Source organism: Lacerta agilis, chromosome 8 (genome assembly GCF_009819535.1).
Source record: "Lacerta agilis isolate rLacAgi1 chromosome 8, rLacAgi1.pri, whole genome shotgun sequence".
Lineage (NCBI taxonomy): Eukaryota > Metazoa > Chordata > Lepidosauria > Squamata > Lacertidae > Lacerta > Lacerta agilis.
This window is the reverse complement of record NC_046319.1, coordinates 26017670-26045086: the sequence shown is the minus strand read 5'-3', so window position 1 is coordinate 26045086 and position 27417 is coordinate 26017670. Positions and strand designations below refer to the sequence as shown.

The 27417-nt window shown below is 45.0% G+C and overlaps 1 protein-coding gene across 1 annotated transcript in view; it reads right to left on the bottom strand.

Annotated features, from left to right (window-relative positions):
- Positions 1-27417, bottom strand: part of LOC117051056 (neural-cadherin-like) — a 187689-nt gene that overhangs the window by 7870 nt on the left and 152402 nt on the right. The window contains exons 4-18 of the mRNA XM_033157107.1: positions 24632-24836; positions 23782-23893; positions 22568-22817; positions 20861-21003; positions 15815-15987; positions 15197-15365; positions 12409-12579; positions 11393-11565; positions 8392-8559; positions 7562-7811; positions 6717-6844; positions 5648-5834; positions 4348-4491; positions 3479-3762; positions 682-2296 (exon numbers count right to left, since the gene is read on the bottom strand). Coding sequence (XP_033012998.1) covers positions 682-2296; positions 3479-3762; positions 4348-4491; positions 5648-5834; positions 6717-6844; positions 7562-7811; positions 8392-8559; positions 11393-11565; positions 12409-12579; positions 15197-15365; positions 15815-15987; positions 20861-21003; positions 22568-22817; positions 23782-23893; positions 24632-24836 — 4172 coding nt within the window. The remainder of the gene's footprint in view (positions 1-681; positions 2297-3478; positions 3763-4347; positions 4492-5647; positions 5835-6716; positions 6845-7561; positions 7812-8391; positions 8560-11392; positions 11566-12408; positions 12580-15196; positions 15366-15814; positions 15988-20860; positions 21004-22567; positions 22818-23781; positions 23894-24631; positions 24837-27417) is intronic.

Here is a 27417-nt window from a genome sequence, read left to right as displayed (position 1 = left end):
GCAGCTTGCTTGCTGTAACTCAAATCTGCACCACCGGGACATTTTCAATTTCCCCATCTATCTCTCACCCTTCATGATATAAGTCTGTTTCAGTCAGTCACTTATCTTTCTCATTCTCCCCATCCATCCACCCATTCACAAGTTCTTAGCAAGGATGACCCACAAGTTGAAATTTTCATTTGGCCACAGTCATTCAGCTAGTTTGGACCAATCATTCCATGCCTGGTTAATAATCTGAAACAGTCAGCTAATATGTCACCCATTAGCCTATGCTGAGGAGGAAGTGCGATTCCTACCTACCCCACCCAATGCCTACCAAGCTTTGACCTGCACGTATGTGATCAAACTGCTATAATGGCAGTCCCAGTGAGTGGCAAAGTCCTTTTTCATTGTGGAAGCCATTTTTATTTTTCCAAAAATGCACATAAAAATGGTGTCCACTTATCCTGTTGGAGATCTGATTCTCCACTCCACTCCACTCTCTCTGAAAAGAAAAAGAGGGGGGGTTCAAACTGCAAATTTCAAGCTGGGTAAAATGTTTCTGAATTCCTCATGGTCATTTCTGACCAGCCCTAGTGTAAACTGGCTCTCTGTTTAAGCTCCTCTGACTACAGGAGAGATGACAATTAAAGCACGTCAAGACGGCTGTACAAACACGCCCACAGTTTATGCGATACCCACCTCTGTGTACATAAACATAGATCACTTTATGGCCAGCTTCATGGCTGTTGTCATTTTCGTCACCAATAGTTATGGTCAGTATGTTTGTGGAACTCACAGGGGGACTCCCACTATCGGTTATAATAATGGGGAGATGGAACAGCTTCTGCTTCTCTCTGTCAAAGGACCTCAGAGCAGTGATCGTTGCAGTATTATTTCCATTGTCGGTAAGAGAGAAATCCAAAGAATTCTGATAATCTGGTGGCAAGAAAAACATAAAAGGTGGCCCATTCTCATCACTGTCTGGGTCAAAAGCCCAAAGGAGAGGAGACGCAGGGCTCATGGAAACCAGCTGAGGCCCTGGCATATTTTCCCAGACCACAGGCATATATGGGGCCTCAAACCTTGGCCCATTGTCATTGACATCCAGTAAGTCAACCGATACCGTAACACTTCCTGTTTGGGCAGGTAGGCCTTGATCAGAAGCCTGTATTATTAGACGGTACTCCTGAATGACCTCGCGATCCAGCGGTTTGGCCACGGTCACGTGGCCATCCTGGTCTATCGCAAATTGTCCGGCTGGATCAGAATCCACCTGGATGGAATATTCAGTATCCCCATTCAAACCAGAATCCTCGTCCGTGGCCGTCACGGTGATTATGGTGGTTCCCACTGGTATGTTTTCAAAGAAAGGGCTCAGCTGGACAAACTGAGTACTGAAAACCGGCTTGTGGTCGTTACGGTCTTCTACTTCGATCAAGCAAAAGGCAGTGCTGGAGAAATCTAGGTCTTCCACCTTGATTGTAAGGTTGAACCACCTTTCGTGGATTTGCTCGTAATCCAAGGCCTTTTTCAGCCTGATGGTAGCGTGGTGGCCTTCCTTGTGGCTTTCAATGTAAAACTTCTGTTCTGGATCCCCAGCAATAATGCTGAATGTCAAGTGAGCATTTTCCCCGCTGTCTTCATCAGTTGCCGACACTTCCAGAACCTCTGAGTTGATGGCGATGGTTTCGGGGATTACAGTATGCCAGACTTCCTGCGTGAAGTTAGGGATATGATCGTTTACATCTGCAACCCAGATGGTTGCTGTGCCTGTCCCTGCCAGTCCTCCACCATCTTTTGCTTCAACGGTAAGGAAATATTTTTCCATCTTTTCTCTGTCCAACATCCCTCCCGCCACATAGATGTTGCCAGTACTGGGATTGATTTTGAACAAGTCCATATCCAAGTCATTTTTCACACTCTCAATTATACGGTAAGTCAAAATTGCATTGAGACCCACGTTCGGGTCATCCAAGTCTACAGCTGTCATCTCCATGACGAACGTGTCTTCAGGTGAGCTTTCAAAGACACTCCCGTTGCAGTCACTGGGCATGCAGGTGAACACGGGGGCATTATCGTTTATATCCCAGATGTTTATAATCACATCTGCAAAGCCAGTAAGCCCTTCTCCTCCTTCATCCGTTGCCAGCACAACAAATCTCCAAAGGGCTCGCTCTTCGCGGTCTAACATTTTCTGGGAATAAATGCTGCCTGTGTTCTCATCGATAGCAAATACATCATCTGCCCCATGTCCATGCAAGGAGTATCTCAGATCACCTCCATCCAAGATGCTATCCGGATCATTTGCTACAACCTATGGAGAACAAAGTTTAAGATGCATAGATCAAGTAACTACAGATCATAAATTCAGCATCGTATATCAACACGGAACAACAAATAAAAACGATGTACTATGTATAGGCTGAAAACAGTATCCTTATCAAATGCTGGCAGCAGCATCTTTCAAACTGAAGCTATTATCCTAAATAAGCATCTGGCATTCAGACTGCATGTGGAGCACCAGCATATCTAAGGTGGTGAGAATCAGAGCCACATTATCGTCACAAAACAACCTGATTCAAGTTTTAGATTTAGGAAATTGGCAAGAATGGAATCCGTACACATCAATGGAATCAGTTTGTTAAGGTGCAACCTGTGCAAATGTCCAGATTTATCTGTTGGCTGAAGAAGAAATTGGCCATCATCCTACCCTTCTGTACTGGAAACAGCAAACCCCAGGTGCACAGCTGAGAACCCCAACCAAATTGCCACCAACAAACAGGCCGACTAAGGGCTGGTTTACTACTGGAGGAAGCCATGTTAAGCAAGCCACGAATCACTTTTGGGTTGCAGTTTCTAGCAGCACCACAGGCTGGTCTATGCATCACCTTGTATCAGAGATGGGAACCTCGGACCCTCTCAAAGTTGTTGGACTACAACTTCCATCACCCCTGCCCATTGACCATGCTGCCTGGGGCTGATGGGAGCTGGTGGTCCACATCTGCAAGCCCACAGGACTCCCAGCCCTGGGGACAGGGGATTTTGGTTTATTTTTGTGGCTTTTATCATTGACTTAACTTGGGAATTGTTTTGTATTTTCAATATTGTTTAGGTACTTTGACTTGATAGCCACCTTGAGTTCCTTGGAAAGCAGGCGAGATAAAAGTTTACTTCTTTTTATTTTTAAAAAAAACTTTATCCCACCTATTTTCAAAGCAGCTATCAATTCAAAATACCAAACATCATTGAAAACACAACTATAAGACACCATGAGGTCCTTGGTTGAGCCCAGTTTGTGAACTGCTGCATCACAACCAGGCATCCTGTGCACTCCAAGGAGGAGTAACCGAAGAGTTGAAGCCTGGTATACACAGGTATTAAGGCACTGGCTTCTGCACCTGGAACATGAGCAACTAAGTGGGGGGGGGGGTGTCACACCACCTCTTGGTGCACTGGATCCGCTCACTATTATTTGGATGAGCCATTCCCAATATACCTGAAGAACGAAGACCGGAAGGCCATCCAGTTCCTCAATCACGCTCCCGTAATATTCATTGAGAGAGAAAACAGGAGCTTCGTCGTTTTTATTCACGACATTGATGATTACAATGGCGTAATCCTCCCATTTTCCATCAGAAGCCAACAGGTGGAGTTCATACAACTGGGCTTCTTCGTAATCTAGTGACTGTGCAATGAAGACGACTCCTGTTTCTGGTTCAACATCAAACGCTCCTCCGGTGTTTCCGGCTGTTATCTGGTACCTTAGCTTTGCATTAGTTCCTAAAAGTGGGGAAATGGAAAATATGCTTTCTGTAAAACCAGGATCGTGATGATGGTGAAGATGACGATGAGACACTGCAGGGGTAGCCAATGCGCTTCCCCTCAGGGTGTTAGTGAACGGCAACACCCATCATGCCTGACTGTTGGGCATGCTGGCAGGCGTTGATGGGACTTGTAGTCCAACAACATCTGGAAGGTACCCTGCCATAAGGGCAGCATTCGGAAGCAAATCGCTTACTGCGGAAAAGTAGATCTAATCACTACACTGTAGCTCAAGGGCCCTGCCTGATGTTCCCACAGCTTCCTTGCTCTCTTTCCTGTATCCGAGATGTGCACTCCCATATGGCAAACCCGAAGTCATCCTTCCCCAGACCTAACTTTGTTTAATGTGCCTAAAGTAAATAATTATTTGCCCCAAGGCCTTGCGGGGGCTTCGTAAAGGGAGATGCTCAGCATCTGTCAAGCTCAAAACGAAACGTTGAGAGATAAAAGACCCGTTCTCCCCTTCCTGGAGCTGCCGACACTCCGGGAAAATTAACTCATTAATATTTCAGGTGCTGCCACCGGGAATCCCGAAGCTTTTACCTTCGTCTTCATCATTAGCGCTGACGGTGGTGACAGTTGATCCCACGTCTTGGTCTTCCTCCACGTTAACTTCATAGACGCTCTTGGTGAATATGGGCTTGTTGTCGTTGACGTCGCTGATAAAGATGCGCACGTAGGCGGTGTCTGGAGAGATGAGGAACAAGAGATTAAAATACTCAGCTGTGCCACTTCTGTCAGCTGCAATTCCTGAAACTGTCTCGCCTCACGTTAAATGAAGACGAATATCGCAGACAATACAGCAACGGAGCCTTAGGGTTGTGGACAATTTAAAATACCAACATTACTCAAAAAAAAAAAAAAGCACTAGGATATCACATGAATGTCACATCCCATTTGTTTAAGCAGATAACATGTGAATAACGGGTGCCTAATACAGGAACTGTAAATGTTTTGTCATTGCTTTCCTATCCTGAAAGTTGATAGTGCGGGTTTTTAGCCCTTTGCTTCAGAACAGCTAAGTTCACCGGTGATTATATTATAATTTGTTTATTTATTTATATCCAACCTATCTCCCAGACCGGGCACTCAAGGTGGCTTACTCAAATGAAAACCACATGGAATAAATCCAGAAAGCTAAAAAACCATAAAAAGGCGATTGTTTAAAAGCAATTAAACTCTAATAGAATTAAAAGCACATCTATTAAAATTCAGATAATGAAAGCAGCACAGCTCTATTTAAAAGGACTCTCTTTTCAAAACAGTCAATTCCCCCCCAAAAAAGCCTGTTGGAATTAACGGTCGTCACTTGCCATCGGAAGGAGAATGATGGAACCAGTCTAGATTCTCTAAGAAGGGAGTTCCAAAGTCGGAGCAGCCATCAAGAAGGCCTTCTCCCCCTCCCCCTCCGAGGGGAGAGGACTGAGAGAAGGGCCTCCCTCAAAGATATCAGAGTCCAAGCAGGTTTGCATGGGAGAATACAGGTAGCCAGGGCCTAAGCCTTATAGAGCTTTACAGATAACTAAGTTGTTTTCCTGTTCAATTTGGGTTGAGGCTCAAAAACCAGGGAGCCAAGCAACCATCTCCTTGTCCTACTTTCTGGCAGCCGCCCTAGGAGTGGGGCCCCCATAGTACAGGACCTCCTTGAGTCGCTCCAGAAGAACACCATGTCCAATGGTGCCACAGACAGGGCAAGAAGAACCAGCAAAACTGTATTTCTCCTCTGTCAAAAATCATCAGTCAGGGCGGCCGAGGTGTTGCTTCAGTGCCAAAACCTCTTTCAGAGAAACGAGTAACAAAAAGAAAAATGGATTCCGCAACTGTTTCCACCACTACACCTCACCGGTATTTGGCTGGCCGTGCTTTCCGGGGCGAGCTGATTCTGAGCCATCCGTGGACTTGACTTCCAAGAGGTACGACGCCTTCTTTTCCCTGTCAAACACGGAGGCGGTATAGATGGAACCCGTTTTCGAATCCAAGCGGAAGAACGTGTAGTCGCCGCTGCGGTCAGGTAGCAGAGAATAAGTGATCTGGAAGGTTGAGGGAGAGAAGGGCTACAATGGACACGTCTTTACATTGGACACATCCTGGGTAAGCAAAATATACCTGACAGAGCACATGTATGTACACAAACACCCTAGCCCAAGCGTTTCCATGCACTTGACCTCAAAAGCAAGGGGAGATGAGTGCACCACCTTATGCTCTTAAAGAATACCAAGCAATACACCCACAGTGAGTCTTGAACCAAGGCTGGTATCAGCTACCCCTCACTGCAGCCATAGGCCATCAAGTACTGTCACTGGCAAGTTTTGCATTTAGTCTCCGAGTGCTCGATGTGATGGGCTTCTAAAGCTATTTCACACTTTGTATTTTTAGGTGCACACCTAGGATGTTCCGAGCGCACACAGGAAAACATAATGTGTGAACACAATGCGTGCCTGTCTCATACAGGGACAGACAAAATAGAATTTCATTCAGTCTGCATTTTTAATGCCAATGGACCTAATTAGCACCTTGCAGACTAATATGTGGACAGGAATGTAGTTTGGGATGTAATTATTCTCTAAATTCTGCAATACATTTAACTCCCCCCGTCCCGTTCCCCCCCCCCCCCAAAATGTATTTTAGGATTACGTGTGTTTAGAATTTCACGCATTGAGGTGATAAAGAGATACTTATTTTATATAGGATATAAATCTTCATTAAAAAGATATCATGGATTAATGCAGAAATGGGATAGAAGATGTAGATGGATGAACCCATGCAAAAGCTGGAAATAAACTGGCCCACCCGTCCCCAGATACAGTTACACCTGTCAGGGAGCTGTGCTTGGCTGTTGTTCCAAACTGAGAAAAGCTGTGCAAAGAGACTCCGCTGTTGTCTGATGCTGAATCTTGCAAGTTCTGGCTTACCTCACCATTCTGGCCCAGGTCGAGGTCAGTGGCAGAGACTTGGAAAACCAAAGTCCCGACCTCTGTTCCTTCCGTTACAGAAGCTTCGTAAATTGAGGAGGTGAAGAAAGGGACGTTGTCGTTGACATCTAAGAACGTATTTAGAATTCAAGCAGTCAGCCCATGTAATATAACCATTTATATACTTAAGGGGTTTTAAAAATTATATTGCTTTATCCAGGGGGTCTCGCAAGCCAGAGTGCCTTGAGACCCAGGGTCTTATGCCCAATGGTTTGGAGGACTGGGAAGGTGCCATAGGCTTATGCAAATCTTCCCTGCACCCACAGCCTCCCCCACTTCCTTTTTCACAGTAAAACAGAGTTTTCCATTACATGTGAACCGGACAAAGTATGGTTTACCCAGACTGTGTTTTGTCTGCAAACAAGAGCTGGAAACTGTGGTTTGAATGCTGCTGCCTGTGCTGCTTTGCACTGACAACAGCTTTCCTGTACAGATGTGATCGCAAACTAGGGTTTGCCGAGAAAGAGGAAGTGGGGAAGGGCATGAGGGTTGGGTCCAGGGAGAGCGCATGAGCCTGGGGTTTACTTACACAACACCCAGCTGTGGCATATTGAGGAGAATGGAAGCTGAGCGTCACGGCAACTTAGCATTGTTCGTTGGAAGGGAGTTCCACAGCTAGCAAGTACCCACCAAAACCTGTCTACATCAGCAATCTACCTTCTAGCACACCCAAGGTGGCGTTCCTGTACTTGGGACAGTGCAATCAGAAGCAGGAATGAAAGGGGCTCTGCTCAGTAAGTGGCATGCTCTTGGCATTTTGTCCCCGTTACCAGAACATTACCCACCTGTCACATTAACGTAGACGGTGGTGAATGCAGCGAGCGGCACCGAGGCCACATTCTGGGCCCGGACCCTCAACAAAAAGGACTTGGTGGTTTCATAGTCCAAAGGCTCAGCTATGAGGATGGATGCAGAACCATCATCTCTGTTGGGAGTCAGGTAGAATCGGATTGGCATGTTGGTCTCCGGAACCAGCCCCTCTTCGAGATTGTATGTGATACGTGGGTCGCCAAGGGGGGACGTGGCTTTAATTGTCTGCGCAATTCAAAACCGGAGAAGGAAAAGGGTCGCTTCAGCAGAACGTGATCGTTTTCAGAAGATACACATTTAAAATGCTTACAGAAGCACATGCAGTTCTTTGTACACAAAGAAACTCAAGCAAACAAAGCTTAAAAGAGGCCACTGTGGATTTTAACCATATCTAATGTGACTTGACATGTATTTGCATGTTAAACCAGGCCAGCATAAATAATATTCTACCAGGAAGAGGAACGCGTGGCCCTCCAGATGTTGTTGGAATACAACTCCCATCATCCCTGACCACAGGTCATGCAGATGGGAGTTGGAGTCAAACAGCATCAGGGAATATACTATGCCCCTTTCTGCTGTTAGACAAATGGTACATCTAACCCAGCAGCATCAGCTCTGAATGGCAAAAGGTTGCTAAGTGGCCTAAGGTCACCCAGTGAGCTTCATGGTCAAGTGGGGAGCTGAAGCCTGGTTTTCAACACTCTAACCACTACACCACACTGGCTCTTTGCAGCGTGATAATTTAAGATGCTAGTTACAAGAATACTGCACTACTGTTTCCTTTAAAAAAGAAAACCCAACTTACCACAATGGAAGTATCTCTTGTTGTATTCTCTGGAATGACGACCTCATAGCTGTCCCTCTCCCACTGAGGGGGCTGGTTCTTTGCACTGGTGATGGTAACTCTAAGCTCAACCTTGCTACTCCTGTTCCCTCCATCCATTGCTATGATTTGTTGAGTTATAAAGGATTTCTGGGCAAGGGAAGAAAAGGATTGCTTCAGCAGGGAGCGATTCTTTTTAAAGACAAAAATCGAAGCTATTCAGCTTTGTCGGTATCACAGCTATCATGTTTTATTTCTGCTCAGAACTTTAATCTTCCAAATAGCGCCAGTGACAGAGCCAAAGTACTCCTCAATTTTTCTTATTTCCAGTGAAACCTTTGGTGGAAATAGCATTTTTTCCCCTCTCTCTCTCTTTGCACGAAGTACAGTATAAACACTATATGGTTTTATGGAATATCCTCCCAGGTAAATGCTTGTAACATGGGTGGAGAACCTCAGATATGAGGCCCAGTATGTCTCTATAGTCTCCTCTGTGTGGGATGTAAACACAGAGCAGTCAAAACAGAACATTGCTAGAGTGGACATGAAGGTGTCTCAGTCCTCCAGCCTTAACTTCCTGTTTACCTGGACTGAGACAACTTCCTCCATCTAACTGGAGATGGGTGTGGCTTCACCTAGGCAGGTTTACACAAAACCACAGGAAGCAGACCCCATCTTCCTCTTTTTGCATCGTCTTGTGAACAAGCAACATCTTAGGAGAAGATGCTCTCTCGGCTCCCAGCCAAGAGAGCACAAAGAGGCTTTCCTCCCTTATGGAGTTAGCCTCTACATGTAAATACATTTATCCAAGCCTGTCTGCTTCTCTGAGCCTGTACTGTAACTCATGGATGACTGTAAGTAAACTCTTTTATATCTTATAAATAGTACTGTGTAGTGTCTTTACTTTTAAGAGGGAACAAGGGGAATATACCAGGAATATATATTTCTTATAGAGGCTTTAGCAAGCCTATGCAACCGCTTTCCGCTGTGTTTTAAAAGGGAATGTAACTCTGCTAAGTTTGGAGCTTGTTAATTCAAGCTGGGATGAGATATATGAAGTAATATATCATCATCCACACTCCTAAACATTCCCACACTCTGACTATCCCTTCCAAGTCTCCCCATGACAGACTCCTTCACCTATCCTGCTTTGCACCGCAACAGAATGTTTTTGCCTGGCTGGCATGTGCTATTTGCTTCCCTGGATGGAAGGAGGAAAGCGGGTGTAGAAACTAGTCTACTGTATGAAGGTACTGTAATATTAACATTCACTGCTCCACCTACTTTTTGCCACCACCGGCATGTGGCCCCCGGGACGTTGCCCAGAATGGAATGCAGCCCTTTGACTTCAAAAGGTTCTACACCTCTGGTTTATATGACTGCAACCTAAGTCTCTGTGGAGCCTCCTGTGTTCCACTTTCCCAGCTTGCAGACTGGGTTAACGTTCCACATGAAAAGGAATCCTGGAGCTCTCGCAAGCCTGCTCAGAACTTTTCGCTAGTTCCTAGTAAGAGTGTTGTGCTCCTGATATCGGTGTGTGTTTTCAATCACTACTGCCACAGGCATACAGGATACAGGCATTGTGTGCTCTTCAGTATTTACTGTGATGGGCTCCTTTTGCTTCTTGAGGATTTGAGAGACCAGGTAATTAAAGGCTCTCTGCACACAAAGGGCTTCCCCACCAACTATAAAGGCAGAATGAGCAGCAACACCCTGCAGACGATTATCAGCAGTGGACCCACGCAGAACACGCTCCTTTCGCAGGCATCAGTAGAAGGAGGCCTTGCGCAGCACTATTCAGCTCCAATGGCCGCAGCTCCTTCTCTCTCGCATACTCAGGAGGAGCCTGCCTTTGATGCTAAAGAATATTGAGGGGGCTGATGACAACTCTCCCCCCACCCTGAAGTTGCCGTGCCTGCCACCCACTGCCCTTTTTATGCTATGGATGTAGGTGTCAGTCAAATGAATAGTACTCCAGTTCAGTCCCACTGACGTCAATGGGAGATAAACAACTTCCGTGTATCATCCCTGAAAAATCAACTTCATTTATAGTAAAACTGTCAGTCTCCTACTGTAGCAGAGAAAGATTCAAAACCCACCACCATTGTCTGTTTAGAGCCTCACAAGCACTCCAGAGCTTCCTGTGGGTAAAATGTTGTCTTTCCAATCCTTTTCTGGCAACCCACCAAATGTGCATTGTCTGCTAGGGCCTCCTGTAGCTTCTACTTACCAAAGAATCTACTGAAGGAGCGTCTCCACCCCCATCATTCAGCCCGGACACAGAGATCCAGCGCCGAGGGCCTTCTGGTGGTTCCCTCACTGCGAGAAGCAAAGCTACAGGGAACCAGGCAGAGGGCCTTCTCAGTAGTGGCGCCCGCCCTGTGGAACTCTCTCCCTTCAGATGTCAAAGAGATAGACAACTACCAGACATTTAGAGGACATCTGAAGGCAGCCATGTTTAGGGAAGCTTTTAATGTGTGATATTTTAATGTATTTGATTTTTGTTGGAAGCTGCCCAGAGTGGCTGGGGAAATCCAGCCAGATGGGTGGGGTACAAATAATAAATATTACCATGGTAATCATAAGCACAATTTCATTCCGTTCACAGAAGTTCCTAAGATTCCTTGCTGCAGAACTTCAGAAGGTTTTGAATGACGGTAAACTTAAAAACCGACTCTCCCAGATATGACCTGTCAAAACTGTTTATTGCTTCTTTCCCCACCAAGGCATAACAAGAGTTATCAGTCTGACATGACAGCTGTGAATGGCTTTATGGTTAAAGTAATAATTCATTCAGCAGGCGGGGGAGGAGGAAGCCCCTCTCAACTGAAGTGCAGCCATCGGGGTGGCACTAATTTATGCCAGGAGAGAAAGGAAGCCACGGTGCTGCATGTCTCCACATTTGGCATCTTGCTCTTATCTACCATCTGCAGATGCCGCCAGCTGACATCTGGCCACAGACCAAAGGCAACTCACAACCTACCTGTAACAAGGGTTGGTTGACATAAACCCAGCCTGTAGCAGGATTGACCTGGAAGTACTTCGTTTTCCCACCGGCTGCAGAATACGCAATGGAAGCGTTGGAGCCGTAGTCGTCGTCGTGGGCTGCAACACGGAGGAAGCTCGTCCCAACACTCGTGTCTTCTCTCAGGAAATCTAGGAAAGTGCATTTCATTAACTCAGCGGTGCAGAGTAATGCTACAAGCCATCAACGCTGTTTGCAGGCAACACTCTGCAGATTTTCTGTGAAAAATAAAAGCAGCTGGTGAAGAAGTGCCCTGATTTTATTTCCTGCAGGCTCTTCTTATGTTTTTATGTTCAGTGGCACATTTGCCTGCCCACAGGTTTGGGGGGCAGAAGAAAGATACACAATAGTGGGCGGACACCAGCACTATTCCCCTGGAGGAGAAGAGCAGAGGTTAGGAGGGCTGGTTTGGATTGCACTGCTATTCCTGTAGCAGAGCATTCTGCTCTGCTATTGCTTCCCTATATCTAATAGTCCTGAGTTAAGTATGTAGATTGCAATAAGCAGAGAGGGGAACAACTGCTGGAACCATCCAGGGACACCAGCTCCCCCTCCACTTGCCCCCCCCCCCGCCACACCTGGGACTCTTATAAGGCTAAAATGCTGCTTAAATATTATTGTATTCTCTTTAACATTTTTGTTAAGGCAGGGACATGGATGGGTTTGTTTGGGGAGGGGTTATAAAAAAAAACAACTTCTGAAATATTTTGAATTTGTATCATTTATATTTGCATTGTTGCATTTGTATGTAGCTGCTTATCCTCAGAAGCCTTTATGGCTGAAAAGCAGGATATTAAATGAACGGTAAAGTAACCAATCTAAAAAGGGAAAAGTGACAATTCATCTGTAGGAAGCGGGTGTGGGGTGTGGGTGGACACATGAAAACCAAACCAGAAACCCACACAAGAAATCTTAGACCTCAGGTAAGCTCACAATCGGGGGAACTGAAACGCTATCCAAAGATTCGCAATTACATTCATAATGAGTGTTTTCAAATCTGGGGCTGTTGTCATTCACATCCGAGACCACAACGTTGATCTGGCAGATCCCAATGAGGGGCTCGGCCGCCTGGTCCGTGGCTGTCACAGTAATGGGGTGCTCTCGCTGCTTCTCCCGGTCAAATATCTGAAGCGTTGTCAAGATGCCTGAAAAATAAGACCACAAGTAGAAATAATTCAATACTGTGTATTTAACCAAGGACTGAGATGAGGGAAGAAGCAGGAGGGTTCACTGCCCGCTGCTTTTTCTTGCAGTTTCAGTTATTGAGTGCTGGAGAAAGGATGTAAATGGAACTAAAACTCATCTACATCTGTAAATGTCATTTCCTCTCTGTTTCTCATTTTCTCCCATTTATAAGTTCAGTTTGCCATATTTCCATATCAACTTGCTATTTTCTTTTTTTTAAAGATACATGAAAATTCACTAGCATTTCAGTACAAATTTCTCCTAATGTGCACTTTTTTGTTTGCAATGTTGCCTTATCTGCATATTTTCCCAAGCGAATTCTTCTTCATCTTCATCATCATCATAACATTGTCATTGTCATCATCATCATCATACCTGTTCTACACCTACAGGAGTGCCCAAATTTCTTCCAAATAGGGCCAGATTTGATTAAGTGAACATGTGCAAGGACCAGCCAAAGTTGTTGACCTTTTTTAAGGCTTGATGTTGTTGAGCTTTTGGGGGGATTTTACCAAAGGAAATAAACTGTCACTGAAACAACAATAAAATGGTCACAAGATCTGGGCAAGACAATCTATTTAGATAGATGGGATAAATTATGGAGTGAAGATATAAATTTCACAGCATGTTATGCGATAAGGAAAAACATTATGAAAATGTGCTACCGCTGGTACCTTACGCCGGTGAAACTGGCTAAGATTTATAAAAATTATTCAAACTTATGTGGGTACACTTTAACATATGTGGTGGGGTTGCAGGGAAATTAAACAATTTTGGACTAAAATACATGAGGAATTTAAAAAAATCTTTAAATGCACAATACATAAGAAGCCAGAAGCATACCTGCTGGGCTTATTAACGGATATTTCTAAAGATTTTTTTTTTAAAAAAAACATTTCTTTACGGAACAGCAGCAGCGCAGATACTGGTGGCAAAGAATTGGAAAACAGGAAAAATACCAGAGTTATCGGAGTGGAGAACTAAGATCTGTGAATTTATGGCTATGGTAAAATTAACGATGTTAACCAGATGGGGCTCTATTCAGAAAGTTAAGAAGGAATGAGAGAGAGTAGAAGTGTATATGGAAGAATACGGAAAGAATAATTGAATATTTGAATATTTGAAATTTCACTCCCAAGGATACAGGATAACATTATAAAGAACAATAGTAAGTATATAATTAGATAACACAACAGAAAAAGATAATATAAATCAAAATAAGATCGCACATGGGTGGGGGAGGTAGGGAAGGGGGGAGGGAGGGAGGACTGTAAATATGTAAAATGTATGAATTATGTATGTATGTTATTTGCAGCATGTAACAGAGGTGGTGAATTTTATGTTATATCTGTTATATCTCTATGTTATATCTCTTTTCTTTATTTTTTGGTATGCAGATTAAAAATAAAGAAGGAAATAAACTGTCACAGGGGCCGGATTAGGCCCCCAAAATGGACTTTGGACATGCCTGCCTTAAAAGGTACCAGGGCAGGTTACAATAATTTAAAATGCAACATACAATTTTGTACGCCGTTTTAACAAATGTAAGCGTTTTATGTAGACTTTTCCTGAACACACACATTTTTATACACATTCACTTGGGAGAACTGCACCACAAAATTCAGAGAAGTGTGAATTTTGCAAAGGTAGCTGCAGTTCCGTTCACATATTGTTACAGGAAGTGGGAACTGGTTAGGTCTGTATCAAAATGTGAACCGAAGTGGATTTCTCCCCCACCCTTATCTACAACCCGTCAGTGAGATACAGAGATGCAGCCTGCTCGCCTGCATCTGAGCAGTAGTATCTTTAGGTAAATAGTAAACTATTGCAGGGTAAATGTAAGTGGCTGTCGGTCCACTAGAAAAAAATCCAAAATCCACAACTAGGTAATACCTTTATTATCACCAACCATTTTAACCTAAAGACTGCAACTAAACATAAACTTCAACATCAAATAATATCTGACCCCATCTTTCCACTACCATCTGCCACACGTAACCTTCCAAAGAACTCAAAAACCTGCTCATTGTTTTATTTTTGTGACACATTGGTTGTTCACACTAAAGGCACCAACCTAAAGCTGAATTTATCAAACCTACACTTTCCAAAACACAGACATCCTTCAAAATTAGCACTTTTTTGAATTTTGCTATGCAGTTCTCCAAGCAATGTTTACAAAAATGCATGTATCAGAGAAATGTTTGTAGAGATAATTAAGATAGTGAAAATTAGATACAAAACTGCATTTTATTAGGGGAAATTTCTTGCAAAAAAAAATGTGCACGTTTGTCACAGCTGCATACAAAAATGTGTTTATTAGGAGAAATTCACACTAAAACGTTGAATAATTTTCATGTAGATTTTCCCCCCGAAGTGAAAATTGCTGCAGAAACTTATGGAGAGCTGAATGTTAAGATTGGAAAAATAAGGAGGTGAGAGAAGCAAAACTGACAGATGCTTCCATTCCTGCCTGTCTGTGGATTTTTCAGCTTGATAATTTTATCCTTTAAAGGCCCAGTCACCTGGCACCTCTGTATTCTCACTAGGTGCAATGAAGCTGCAACACAGTGGCTTTACCTGTGTCAGGGTGGATGTTAAAAGCGGGGAGGGTGCCCTCTCTGTGCATCAAGCCATATTTCACTTGGCCATTGGACCCTTCATCTGCGTCTGTTGCCTCCACTTGCAACACGAAGGTTCCCACTGGCTGGTTTTCCAGCACAGAGGCATGCTCACGATAATGCTGGCACTGTCAAAAATATTAATAACAATGATAATAATGCAAAAACACGCTTAAATACAATTTGACATATACTGCAAAATCCAGAATATTGGCAATCAACTCCAATCACTCAACAAATAAGGGTCAAACTATCATGATCTCAGCTGCATAGTTTTGTCCTTGAGCAGGAGACCTGATGCAGAAACCACGGGGAGGACCATGGCCTTCTGAAAAGTATGAGAACTTTTATTTTATTTTAATTTTTTTGTATTGTAAACAGCAGGCACGAGCCTCCAGCCCTGCACCGGGGCTACCACAGGGTATGAAAGAAACCTCTACCTGCTCCCCCCTACCACCAATATAAAGTTCATAGAAGCTGCACTCTTAGCTCTTCGTGAATGCCGTGTGCCAAAACAGAAGGGGGTACATAGTTGCTCTCTCCAAGTATTTGACATGACGCAAGGGAGCCTGTTTACCTTCTGAAACACAGGTTTGTTGTTATTGACATCATCCACATGCACAATGACCAAAGCGGTGCTTGTAAGAGAGCGAGGTCCACCAGAGGCATTGTCATCTGTAGCCGTGATGTTAAGGACATACTCCGGACCCTGCAGCCTGGGAAGCGGGCTTGAGCGAAGGCGGATTAACCCTGTGAAAGATTTCAAAGAGAGGACAGTTACAGGTGGGTAGCCGTGTTGGTCTGCCATAGTCGAAACAAAATAGAAAATTCTTTCCGGTAGCACCTTAGAGACCAACTGAGTTAGTTCTTGGTATGAGCTTTCGTGTGCATGCACACTTCTTCAGATACACTGAAACAGAAGTCACCAGATCCTTAAATATAGTGAGGGAGTGGGGAGGGGTATTGCAACTAATCACCAAACTTAAATTGCAACTAATCACTAAACTTAAAACCATGGAGAAACCTGGTCTGAACAAAGACATTGGATTCTTATCTCATTATACATAACAAAGCTATCTTTAGCCATCTCACCCCTTGCCTTTCCCTGCAAGACTAATTGCAGCCGTTAAGAGTCGTCAACAGGTTTTCCACACCTATCAGCTGATCACCCATTCCCACCACCCTTCTGAATAATACCCCTCCCCACTCCCTCACTATATTTAAGGATCTGGTGACTTCTGTTTCAGTGTATCTGAAGAAGTGTGCATGCACACGAAAGCTCATACCAAGAACTAACTCAGTTGGTCTCTAAGGTGCTACTGGAAAGAATTTTCTATTTTGTTTCAAAGAGAGGACAGTTCGGAATCATGGAACTTGAAAGGCATAAGGGACCTTGGAGGTCCTTTAGTTGGACCCCCTGCTCCATGGTGGGGGTCATGCAACTACAAACACCTTGACAGATGGGTGCCCAATGTCTGCCTAAATGCCCCCAGCAAAGGAGAGCCCACCACCTCCTGAGACAGGCCGTTTCACTGTCGGAAAACTCTTGCCGTTAAAGGGTGTCCCCTGTCGTTAAGCCGCAATCTGCTCTTTGCGATTCCCACCTCTTTGTTCCAACCCCACCCACTGGAGCAACAGAGTGCTTTAAAATATGACAAATGTCTTTTGCTGTTGTAACTGCTGGTGTGGTCACAGGGCACCAGAGTGACTCTGAGCCAGTCGCTCTCTTTTGCAGAAGTGTTGTCGGAAACCATGCACTGAACAACCCAGTTGAAGGGTAGGATGTAAATCAATCCCAGAACACCTCTTATAGCTGGTTTGCCAAATGTTTGAATTTCAAAAACAGTAGCTTCGTGCCATGCGAAAATGCCAAATGATTAGCTATATCAGGTAATCATGTCCAGCAGAATTATGCAATATAGCTCTTGCTGGACCAAACCAACTCTGGCTAGAGAGGGTGAGGGAATAACTTGTTTGAATGTTCCCCTTGTGTTATGAAAATACTTCCTTGCACAACTTCTAGCTGAACCCTATCCTTAAAACGCTAGCTTTCTATGTGCAGGGTATAATATTTAACTTATATTATAGATCCACTGATTGATTGTGTCAGGGAACTGTCCCCGGCTCAGCGCAAGGTGGTGAAAGGGCTCTCGGGAGGCTACAAGGAGCCCAGACCCCATCTGACTAGCAGCACCTCCTCCAGCGAAGGAAACAGCGACGTCTCCAGTGGGGAATGGCAGGAAACCATGGGCCATGAGCGTAGGGGCTCTGGGGATGCTGTAGAGACCCTGCACTCCCCTCGACCAGCGGGCAAAAAGGGGGGCACGCCATTTCCATCGCCCGAACCCCGCAGAGGGGTGAAATGCAAGGAGGGGAGGCAGAGACTGGGGATGCCGAAATTCTTATGTTGGGGTCGCAATCGGAAGGGGCCACTCCCGGATTCTGCGAGTGACTGATACAGACATGGAATTGTAGCTCTGCACTGTAAACCTGTTCACAATAAACCTGTTAAAAGACAGGCTGGACTCTTGCCTCGTTACTCACGAGCAACCACCACACGGACCTTACAGATTGATTGATTGATTGATTGATTGAACTAATGCCATTTTTAAACTGTAAAAAATAAAACAAGAAACCCAAAATATCTGCTGCCACTGCAATTATCCCCCTTAAGTACTCCCACTACCCTAGAAACAAGCTGAACTGGTTTGCCCCAGTCCTTCCCCTAAAATTGTACCACCACCTTGTTTCAGACAGAGGGACAAAATGCCCACTACTGTTTGAATGAGAACGTGATTTGGGGGACGGGGGGGGGGGAGGTCCCAGATCCGAGCTCTGCAGCAATTTTTCGGGTATATTGTATTTGCATTCTGACCCTCTGCCGGTCTTTAAAGAGCAAAGCTGACAGTTGCTCTGAGGAGCTTCTGTTCCACTGGGCCCTGGGGTGCAGTAACCTTATGGGTCATACGAGGGCTGGCAAAATCAGAAATAGATTTTTAAAACAAGTTTGTTTTAAAAAGCAACACAAACTTCAGCTATTTAAAAAGCTGCAGTGAGCAGATGTCATTTATGCCTGTGCCAGCACCATCCCATCGTGTCTTTTATTTATCCGATGTAATAAGAAGTGTCGTTTGCAAATGGACGGTTATGAAGATGACAAGTGCCACTCACTTCCCCTTGCAAACGCTTTCGCCTTCACTGCATGTATTTTGACATGTGTCTTAGCTTCACCTTGGCATTTCAGGGTATCAAGCAAATTTTCATTGACAGCGCTATATTAAAATAAAACTGCCCAAGGAGACAGCATAGATTTGGGGGAGTTTGACCAAGCAGGGGGTACCAAAGTCAAAAGGCAACACAGAATAACACCTGTTACAGAAAAGATGGGTATGTGCTAAGGCCATCTCCACAACAGCTAGAAAACTACAATTGGCAACCAAACACAACTGTCCAACAGAGGAAATGTGTTAATCTCCTGCATAAAAATAATAATAATAATTGCTAAGGCACTTTGAGGACAAGCAGATTTAGCATGGCTTGAGATTTCATAAAATAAAACCTAAAACTCCAGTGGGTGCAATTCTTCACCAGATCTTATTAACTGAAATACACATTTGTGTACTTATTTTGCATGCCAATCATGAGCCAATAATTCAGCACCACCACATTTGTGGGGAAACATCTTCCGGAAGTTAAAACAAAAAGTGAATTCTGGATTGGGTTTGGAACAAATCAGTCCACAAGTTCATGCCGCAGAGACCCCACCCAGCAGGAGGTAGTGGGAAAGGCTAATCAGAAATGGTGTGTCAGGGTTTTTGGGCTGGGATACAGCTGCACACACAGCAGTAGACAGGCTATGGGTGTAGGAAGGAATCAGCTTCCATTCTGGCCTTTAATCACTGCATGCAGTACTGTCTCTGTTCTGCTACAGTTCGGCTTCTGACAAAAAAAAATAACCTTATTCATCTTGCTGACGGCTGTGATGAAATTTCATGGAATTAGTGATGTTACCGTTATTCCAGTTCCAAAGGAAATGGAATACAAAGTGCAGGGGGCAAGGTGTCATCAGTGACATGCCCTTTGTGGACTGAAACCAACAACAACAGTCAATACTGAATGTATCTGCTAGATTGATTTCTGTTCCGGACATGGCTCAAATAAGCAGGAATGGGAAATTTCCACTCCCGTTCCTGGTTTTGTGGGAATTCTTTGGCATCCCTAAAACAGGGAAATGGGGAACCACTGAAAAAGTTGCTCCCGGCATCCCTGGGTCCTGCTGTAGATGAGCACTGTATCATCAGAGGAATGTTGGGAATCATGGTGGTGCCATTTCCCACAGTTCCTGGTGTCATCTCTAATCTGAGATGAATTCTTTGCCAGGGGAGGGTGTTCTTTCGACTCAAAATCTAGTCTTTAAATTCCACCCATCCCCAGTTTTGGAGTTCGACCCATCATCGATTCTGTTGTTTAGATCAGCTCTCCCAATCTGCTGCCCCTCCAAATGTTATGAACTACAACTCACATCAGCCCCAGTCAATATGACCAACATATGGAGGGCACCCAGCTGAGGAAGGCCAGACCCGCCCCCCGCCCCCCAAAAAGTGGTGTTGAGTTGCCAGATCTTTCAGCATAGGAGCACTATGCAGTACCAGTTTCTTGGTAGTAGAACTGCAGCAATTAAATGGCGTAAACATCAGCGGAATAGTTTGCATCACTGGCAATTTTACCTTAACACCTGTGGCATTATGAGGCCACTAAGTATTTGTAACATAAAACAAGCCATAAAGGGGTGTGGAAAGTTGCCATCTCTATAGGAAGATGTTTGAGTCAATTCCTTGTACCATCGTTTGATGGCATCTGTTTCCGGCTTCTGAAATATATTCAGATCTGGAGCATTAATACTGCAAAAGCACTAGTTGCATAAAAAATTAATTTTTTATGGTAAGTGAACCCCTAAGACATATCAGAGAAAAGAATGGCAGATCTGTGGCATCTTATTTACTTCTCATTAGCTCCCTGGCTCAGGAGAGTGCAGAAAGACAGGCAAAGAGTTTGACTGGAGTCACATCAGGAAAAGTCATCAGTTACTCCAAGTAAGAACTACCACATTTTATCATTAAAATTTGCATTCTTGAACGCATTTTAGTCTTAAATACACATTTATATAGGCATTTTTGATGATTTTTTAAAGCCAAGAAGTGCATTGCAAAGTTCAGAGAAGCATTAAACCAAAGAATAACTGCATTCCAATCCATACATTCATCTGGGAAGTATGACTTAGGTCAGTTTGCTTAAATGCAAGGACCAAATGAAATCCTCGAGCAATGTAAGTCAAGAAGGCACACATTCCTGCTTTCTGTTATAGGGAATGCTATGAGATCAGAGTCATTAAGAGCAGCAGAGAAACGCTATGAATTCAACACATCTGCATACAGATGAGAAGCAATTCCCAACGGCAAGGAAACCAATGACTAGGATTCAATAGACATGATGTCACATGAATAACTACCGGTATAACAGCTTAGACACAAATTCTGGCCCACCTCTGATCACACGTGACACCTGGGAGCCAAAAAAACTATATGGGAACCAAAGATCTAAGATGCAGAAATGACATAATTACCTTTCTGAGGGTCGATAATGAAGTTTCCCTTTTGATTCCCTCCAGTAATGCTGTAAGCAACACCATCTCCATCAGGGTCTATGGCATGAACCGTAGCTATGAGCGTGTTTGGACCTGCATCCTCCGAAACGAAACTCCGATAGCTGTCAAAGCGCATAATGTTAAGTGTGGTTACTTGGAAACGGGGTTAAAGGGAATCAAATCTCGAGTGCTAAATGCAGTGGAAAGACAGTAAGAAAAGACATCCCCAATCGCTTCCCCATTCAGGAAAAAGAAAGGACACTATGCAAAAGAGAAGTGTGGCCCTCCAGGTGTTAAGAACCTAAGAAGAAACTGCTGGGTCAGGCCAGTGGCTCATTTAGCGCAGCATCCTGTTCTCACAGCTGCCTGGGGGAAACCAGCAAGCAGGATTGCAGCACAAGAGCTTGAGTCTTACTGGATTTTAATTCCTGTCAGCAACAGCCAGAATGGCCAATAGTCAGGAGTGATTGCTATCGTAGTCCAACAATATCTGGAGGGCTATGGGTTCTCCTATCCCTGATTTTTTAAAACCCCTCTGTCATAGGGCATCCTGTTGATATGTATGTATACTGTGTATATAGGTCCTTGTATTTAACAAGTCACCTGGTAGCCACAGGTGGCCAAGAATTCCATGAAGGCAAGTGAATGAGCTGGCAGAGGCTGGCTGCTGGTCTCTTAGCAGGCTAGCAACTTGGGTTGGCTTATTTAAAAGGCTGATTTATTCGGGGGTACGGAGCATCACACATGACGCTTCCACTCCTATGATTTGCTCACCATGCTTTAAAACACCTGAATGCTAACCTTGCTTTTTTAAATATCCACAAAGGCAACTTAACTAAATTCAATATGTAAAGGCAATAAGAGCAGCAGAAACCATTTCACAGACAAAAGCACTTTTTGTGTTAAGAATTGTGTTGCATTTGAAGCAGCCGCAACCAGTGCAGAGCCAGTGAAGCAACATCTTTTAAACTGACAAATATATAAACTTGTTAAAACGGGAACTTTTTGCCCAAAACATTTTCACCTCATCTGCTCTATACTTTGGTTACGAAGAATGGATTGAAATACTGCAGCACCTGCATAGGGAACACTGTAAAATGCTTCCCGGTGGGTGACTGTTCAGCATTTTAAACCCTCCATAGCAGTGTCAGTCCAGCCAGCCGTGATTCAGCCACACTTTCTTGAAATCAGTGTTTTGGCATATGACCATCTTGAGCAGGGGTCAGCAACCTAACGCCCCTGGGCCAGAAGTGACCCATGGAGGTCGTTTGACCAACCCATGAGCCGCCCCCAAACTAAGCCGCCCACTTGCTGCGCTAAATTGGTGCAGCGCAGCACGGGGACCCGCTTCTGCAGCGCCAAAAATCACGTCTGCGCAGATGCCAAAAATTGCATGTGCGCGATGCGGCCCATGGAGGGATCTCCACGGGACCGATCCAGCACAAGCAAGATAAACCTTGCTGACCCCTGATCTTGAGGAAGGGGTTAGCTTATAAGGGACCACATGAATCAACCCCAGTGGGAGCAGACAGCTATTACTGGCACCCCCGAAATCCCACCTCGTTCCACACAATGACCTGGGGATAATCAAACACCACCAGGATGCCGCAATCATCGCATGGAAACTCCGACATGGTACTAATCAAACAACAACAACAACAACAACAACAACAGGAGTATACTTACATTGTTTGTGAGAACTTGGGAACTTCGTCATTGATGTTTGTGAGGCGGATCCTGACCGTCGCTGTCCCAGTTCTTGGGGGCTCTCCTTTATCTACCGCCATGATTACGAACTCATACAGGTGATTAGGACGCTCGTAATCCAACTCTGTGGCTGGGAAGATGGTTCCGTGACTGGAAATGCTAAACTCTGAGCTCAGGGTGTAATAGAGGATTTCCGCATTTTCTTCAGAATCACAGTCATGGGCTGACACTGTTGGGGGGCAAAGGGTGGGGAGGGAAGAGACCTTTCAGGATTTTTTGCTTGCAAAAAATTATATTCAAGGATTTAAAAAAACAAGATGCTGGTTTAAGAGCAGAGATAAGGGTACATCATGCTGGCTCTGCAAGCTCTGCGGACTGCAAGCTAGGCCTGGGGCCTTTATCAGACATGCTCCATGCTCAGCAATGAAGTTGTCCAAAGGCACAAAGGCCATGAGAGACAGTGTGGTGTAGTGGTTAGTGTCAGACTGATACCTGGGAGAGACCAGGAAGCAAATCCCCACTCAGCCAAAAAGCTCACTGGGTGGCCTTGGGCCAGTCATTGTCTCTCAGTCTAACCTACCTCACAGGGCTGTTGTTGTGGGGATTAAATTAGGTAGGGGGCAGGAAAAAAACCATGCATGGCGCCTTTCATGTAAAAAAATAACAACTGCCTTGAGGTGGCTTCATTTAGGCAGTTGCCATATCCACAGCTGTGTGTTTTTTCCTATGTATGTGTGAAGTTGGTGTGATCTTCAGCCTTCAAGATGCATATGTTGAAGATGTCCTATCCAATATCACACACTGCAGAAGGACAAGAGCTGACCAAATATACAGAGGCACAGGAACATAACTGTCAACTTTTCCCTTTTTTTAAGGGAAACTCCCTTATTCCAAATAGAATTCCTTGCAAGAAAAGGGAAAAGTTGACAGCTATGCAGAGGAAGTTGTAAGAGGAAACCTCATACAGAAATCAAACCATGGACCCATCAACTCCAAGAGGTTAACTTCAGGTGTTGCTAAGGATCCAGCTCCTGCCATCAGCTGTTATGGGATCTGTTGGGTGACATGACCTGGAGAGCACGGCCATTGGCTGTACCTGGTCTATGCTTAACTGATGGCAGTGATGGCGCTCCAGGATTTCAGGTGAGTCAAGGGGAAAGTCTGACAACAAAATGTGAAAATCTTTTGCAAACCTTGTAGAAGTGCAGTTGTTACAGTCACGGTTTCGGGGACGTTGTCTCTGGTGTAGATCGACTGCTGGAATTCTGGGGCACAATCGTTCACGTCTGTGATCACAACCCAAACCTAGAAAAAAGGACAAGGCAAGGGAGTGTTTAGCAGTGCGAAAAGTGGATTGGCTCCTCTTGTGCGTCTGCACAGCCACCCCCCCAAACTCACTGCAGCCACCCCACCGTCAAGAGGGCAGCTTCGTGGCCCCCACATTCCACCACCCTGGCCTCTGCTGCTGCCAAGTATCCACAGTTTTTAATGTAAGATGTTAGGATTTCTCTCAAAACTCCTCCAATATTTTTCAGGGAGTTTCTTTTTGAAAAGTCGTTTTCAAACAGGAATGGAAAAACCTGTTCAACTACAGTTCTCTCGGTTTCTCATGTCCCCCCCCCCATTTTAGATTCAGTCCTCCATGTTTCTGCAGCACTTTCTGGATTTTTTGTAAACAAAAGCCTCATGAAAACTCACCAGTTCAGGATTGCAGACACTCCATTCCATTTGCCCTCGCCCCCACACCAAATTGCATTGCACAGCCACTGGACACAGTTAGTTCTCATTGGGTGGTGGTGGTGGTTGTTGTTGTTGTTGTTGTTGTTTTGCTGTTGCTCCTCCCCTCCTCTCTTAAGTTTGTTTGTACTTTGGCAAGCCTCAGTATCCCACCCCCACCCCCCAGACTGCTGGAACCTCCCTATTGTGTGTAAGCAATGCTGTCCTGGCTAAATCAGCAATGGCAGCCACAGATTGGGACGCTGGAAAAAGAGGGAATGACTGGAGCGGAGAATTGAATGTGCATTGCTGTTAAGGGTTGCTGACCTCAACAGTGCTGCTGAGCTGCCCCTGGTTTTCTCTTGCTTGAACCAGGAGGAGGTATTGGTGCTGGCCATTCTCGTAATCCAGATTTCGACTGAAGTAGATGTCCCCTGTCCCCTGGTTAATGCCGAACAGTCCGTTCGGATTAGTTAGGAGGCTGTAGCTCAGGGACTTGTTTTGATGTGACAAAGCAGACACAGTCAGGAACCTGGAAAAGGTTAAAAGAAATCAACAATGAATAGCGCAAGAGGAAGCCGGTTTCTAACATTTCCATAGGACGCCGCTCCACTTTGGAAACACCTGTTGGGAAGCAACAGACAAAATTTTTAATATAATTATGGAACATCACATCGCATCTAGATCCACACCAAGCATGTGAAGCACATCCAATGCACACTTAAAACACACAGCTCCCCCCCCAAAAAAGGAAGATTCCTGGGAACTGTAGTTTCCCCCCCCCACAGTGCTACAGTTCCCAGAACCCTAAACAAACTACAATTCCCAGTACTCTTTGGGGGAAACTGTGTGCTTTAAATGTATGGTGTGAACCTACACTCAGTATAACTAAGGAACGCAACCCAGGATGGAACTCTCAAAAGATGAAGAATCAGAGCTGTGCAAGGCAAGAGCAGCACTGATTGTCCCTGGCTGAGCTTACCAGGGGTGGGGAACAGGCTTGGAATCATATAATTGTAGAGCTGGAAGGGACCACAAGGGTAATCTAGTCCAGCCCGCTGCAATGCAGCAATCTCTTTGCCCAAAGTGGGGCTCGTTCCCCCAAAGCTTATTGGTAACCTGGGGCCCTGCTCCTGGAGACCATGCTACGCTCAGGGCAAAGCGGCCACCCGGCCCTGACACTGGATCAGGCCAATGACCCATCTATTCCATCATCCTGTTTTCACAACCAGACACCTGTGGGGAAACCCACCAGTAGGACCTGAGCACAGGAGCCCTCTCCCCTCCTGCGGTTTCCAGCAACTGCTATTCAGAAGCATTGCTGCCTCCAATTGTGGAGGGCAGAGCATAGCCATCATGGCTAGTAGCCACCGAGAGAGCCCTCTCATCCATGAATGGAGGTGCAGCCACGAGGCATCATGCCTCCCCCTCTGAAGCGCCTGAAAAGAGTTGCTGCTATCAGAGGGTGTTTCGTGCTGTCCTTGCTGGTAACAGAACTGTGAATTAAAATTGTTTGGGTCGTCACTTTTCTTTATTACGGTTTGTCATAATGTAATTGCTTTGCATTGCCTTTTATATGGCTGGGGATGTATTGTGTCTTTCTTTCTTTTTTTTTCATGCTCTCGAGCTCAATGTGTGCAGAAGATCAGGAAACAAAATGACTGGGAGGACGACGATGGAAAGCTTTCAAAAGCCATCAGGATTACTTGCTGGGAAACTGCATTAGGAATGCATTTTCGCAGCCTGCTTCATTGCAGCCTCGGTTGTTTTCTTACGCATGACAGGCTGAACAATCACGGCAAAAAAAATGGGTTTTCTTCTTGTTTTTTCTTGATAACATACCCCCCCCCCACACACACACACAAAATTGACATATTATTGACTTGCAGCACAGCTCAGTTATTGTTGGAAGAACTAAGTCTTCAGTTTGGCATTCAGTGCCAAATACATTGCCCTGCGTGCCATCTCTCTAGGGTGGTGGGGTGCAGGTAAATACTTTCAGATTTCTACACATTACCATTTCAACAGGTAAATAATATGAGGCCTGCTGCTAACTAACCACTCCTAACAAGCATGTAGCAACAGCGGAAGTCTTTATGTTTGGTCTTGGGCTCAATGTCAGCTCCTTGGGAGTTGTTGTGCAAGAAAGCAGCTGATCTACCCACCTCTCTTGGGTCTTCTGGGTCTCCCCCCAGGGATAAAGGGAGAGATCCCCTTTGCATTTTACTTCCCAGTCCATTCAGACTTGTGTCAAAGGGGTGGGTGGGGAAACAAGGGAGGAAGGGGTGGAGACATGGAGAGTGTAATCCTCCTGCAATCAACCCATTGGCGCTTGTGTCAAGCGGTGCCGGGGGGGAGGGGCACTTCCAGGCAGAAAAGAGGGCACAGGTGGGCATACACAGAGAAAGAGAGATGGGCTGGCACAGAGCAACCATGCAATGCTGCAAACTCTTCCCACCAGTGGTTTTGGCTCCATACACCATCAGCTCCAGACCACAATTGACCCTTTTCATAGGAGGTCAAGAGACTTTCAACAGGGGGGAAATAGGTTCCCTACCCCAATTAAATATTTGGGGCTTTTTAGTACAGCCAGAATCACCCAGGAGCATCCCATCAAAATCTAGTTTCATGCTGGTATAATCAATGTATACACGTTTCAGAAGCTGCAGACGTCCAGATGATCTTCAAGAAGATTCAGTCAAGGATCACATTCTTCCCGCAAACACCACTTGCTCGCTTGTGCACCTAATGAAGAAGCACGACTGAAGAGCAGATCCCACGGTGGCCAATTTTTGGTTTTGCTTTCGAGGCAGCTTCAGCAAGAAAACATGGTTCTTAGAATGCAGGGGCAGTAAATCGGGACAGTAAACCATTTAAGTTTAATCCGATAACACATGCACTAAATTATGACAGATTGTCAGATGAGCTCCAAAGTTCAGCAAAGTACATGGGAGTCCCCTAGACTTTAATGGGTCAAGCCCTACATCTGGCAGGATTATAATAGTTCTTATCCCGAAAAGAGGATGAGTTGCTATATAGTATATCACCTCACGTGAGCAGGCAAGTACAGTCCGTCAGCTCAGCTCAATGGGAGGCCTCCTACAACCACCCAA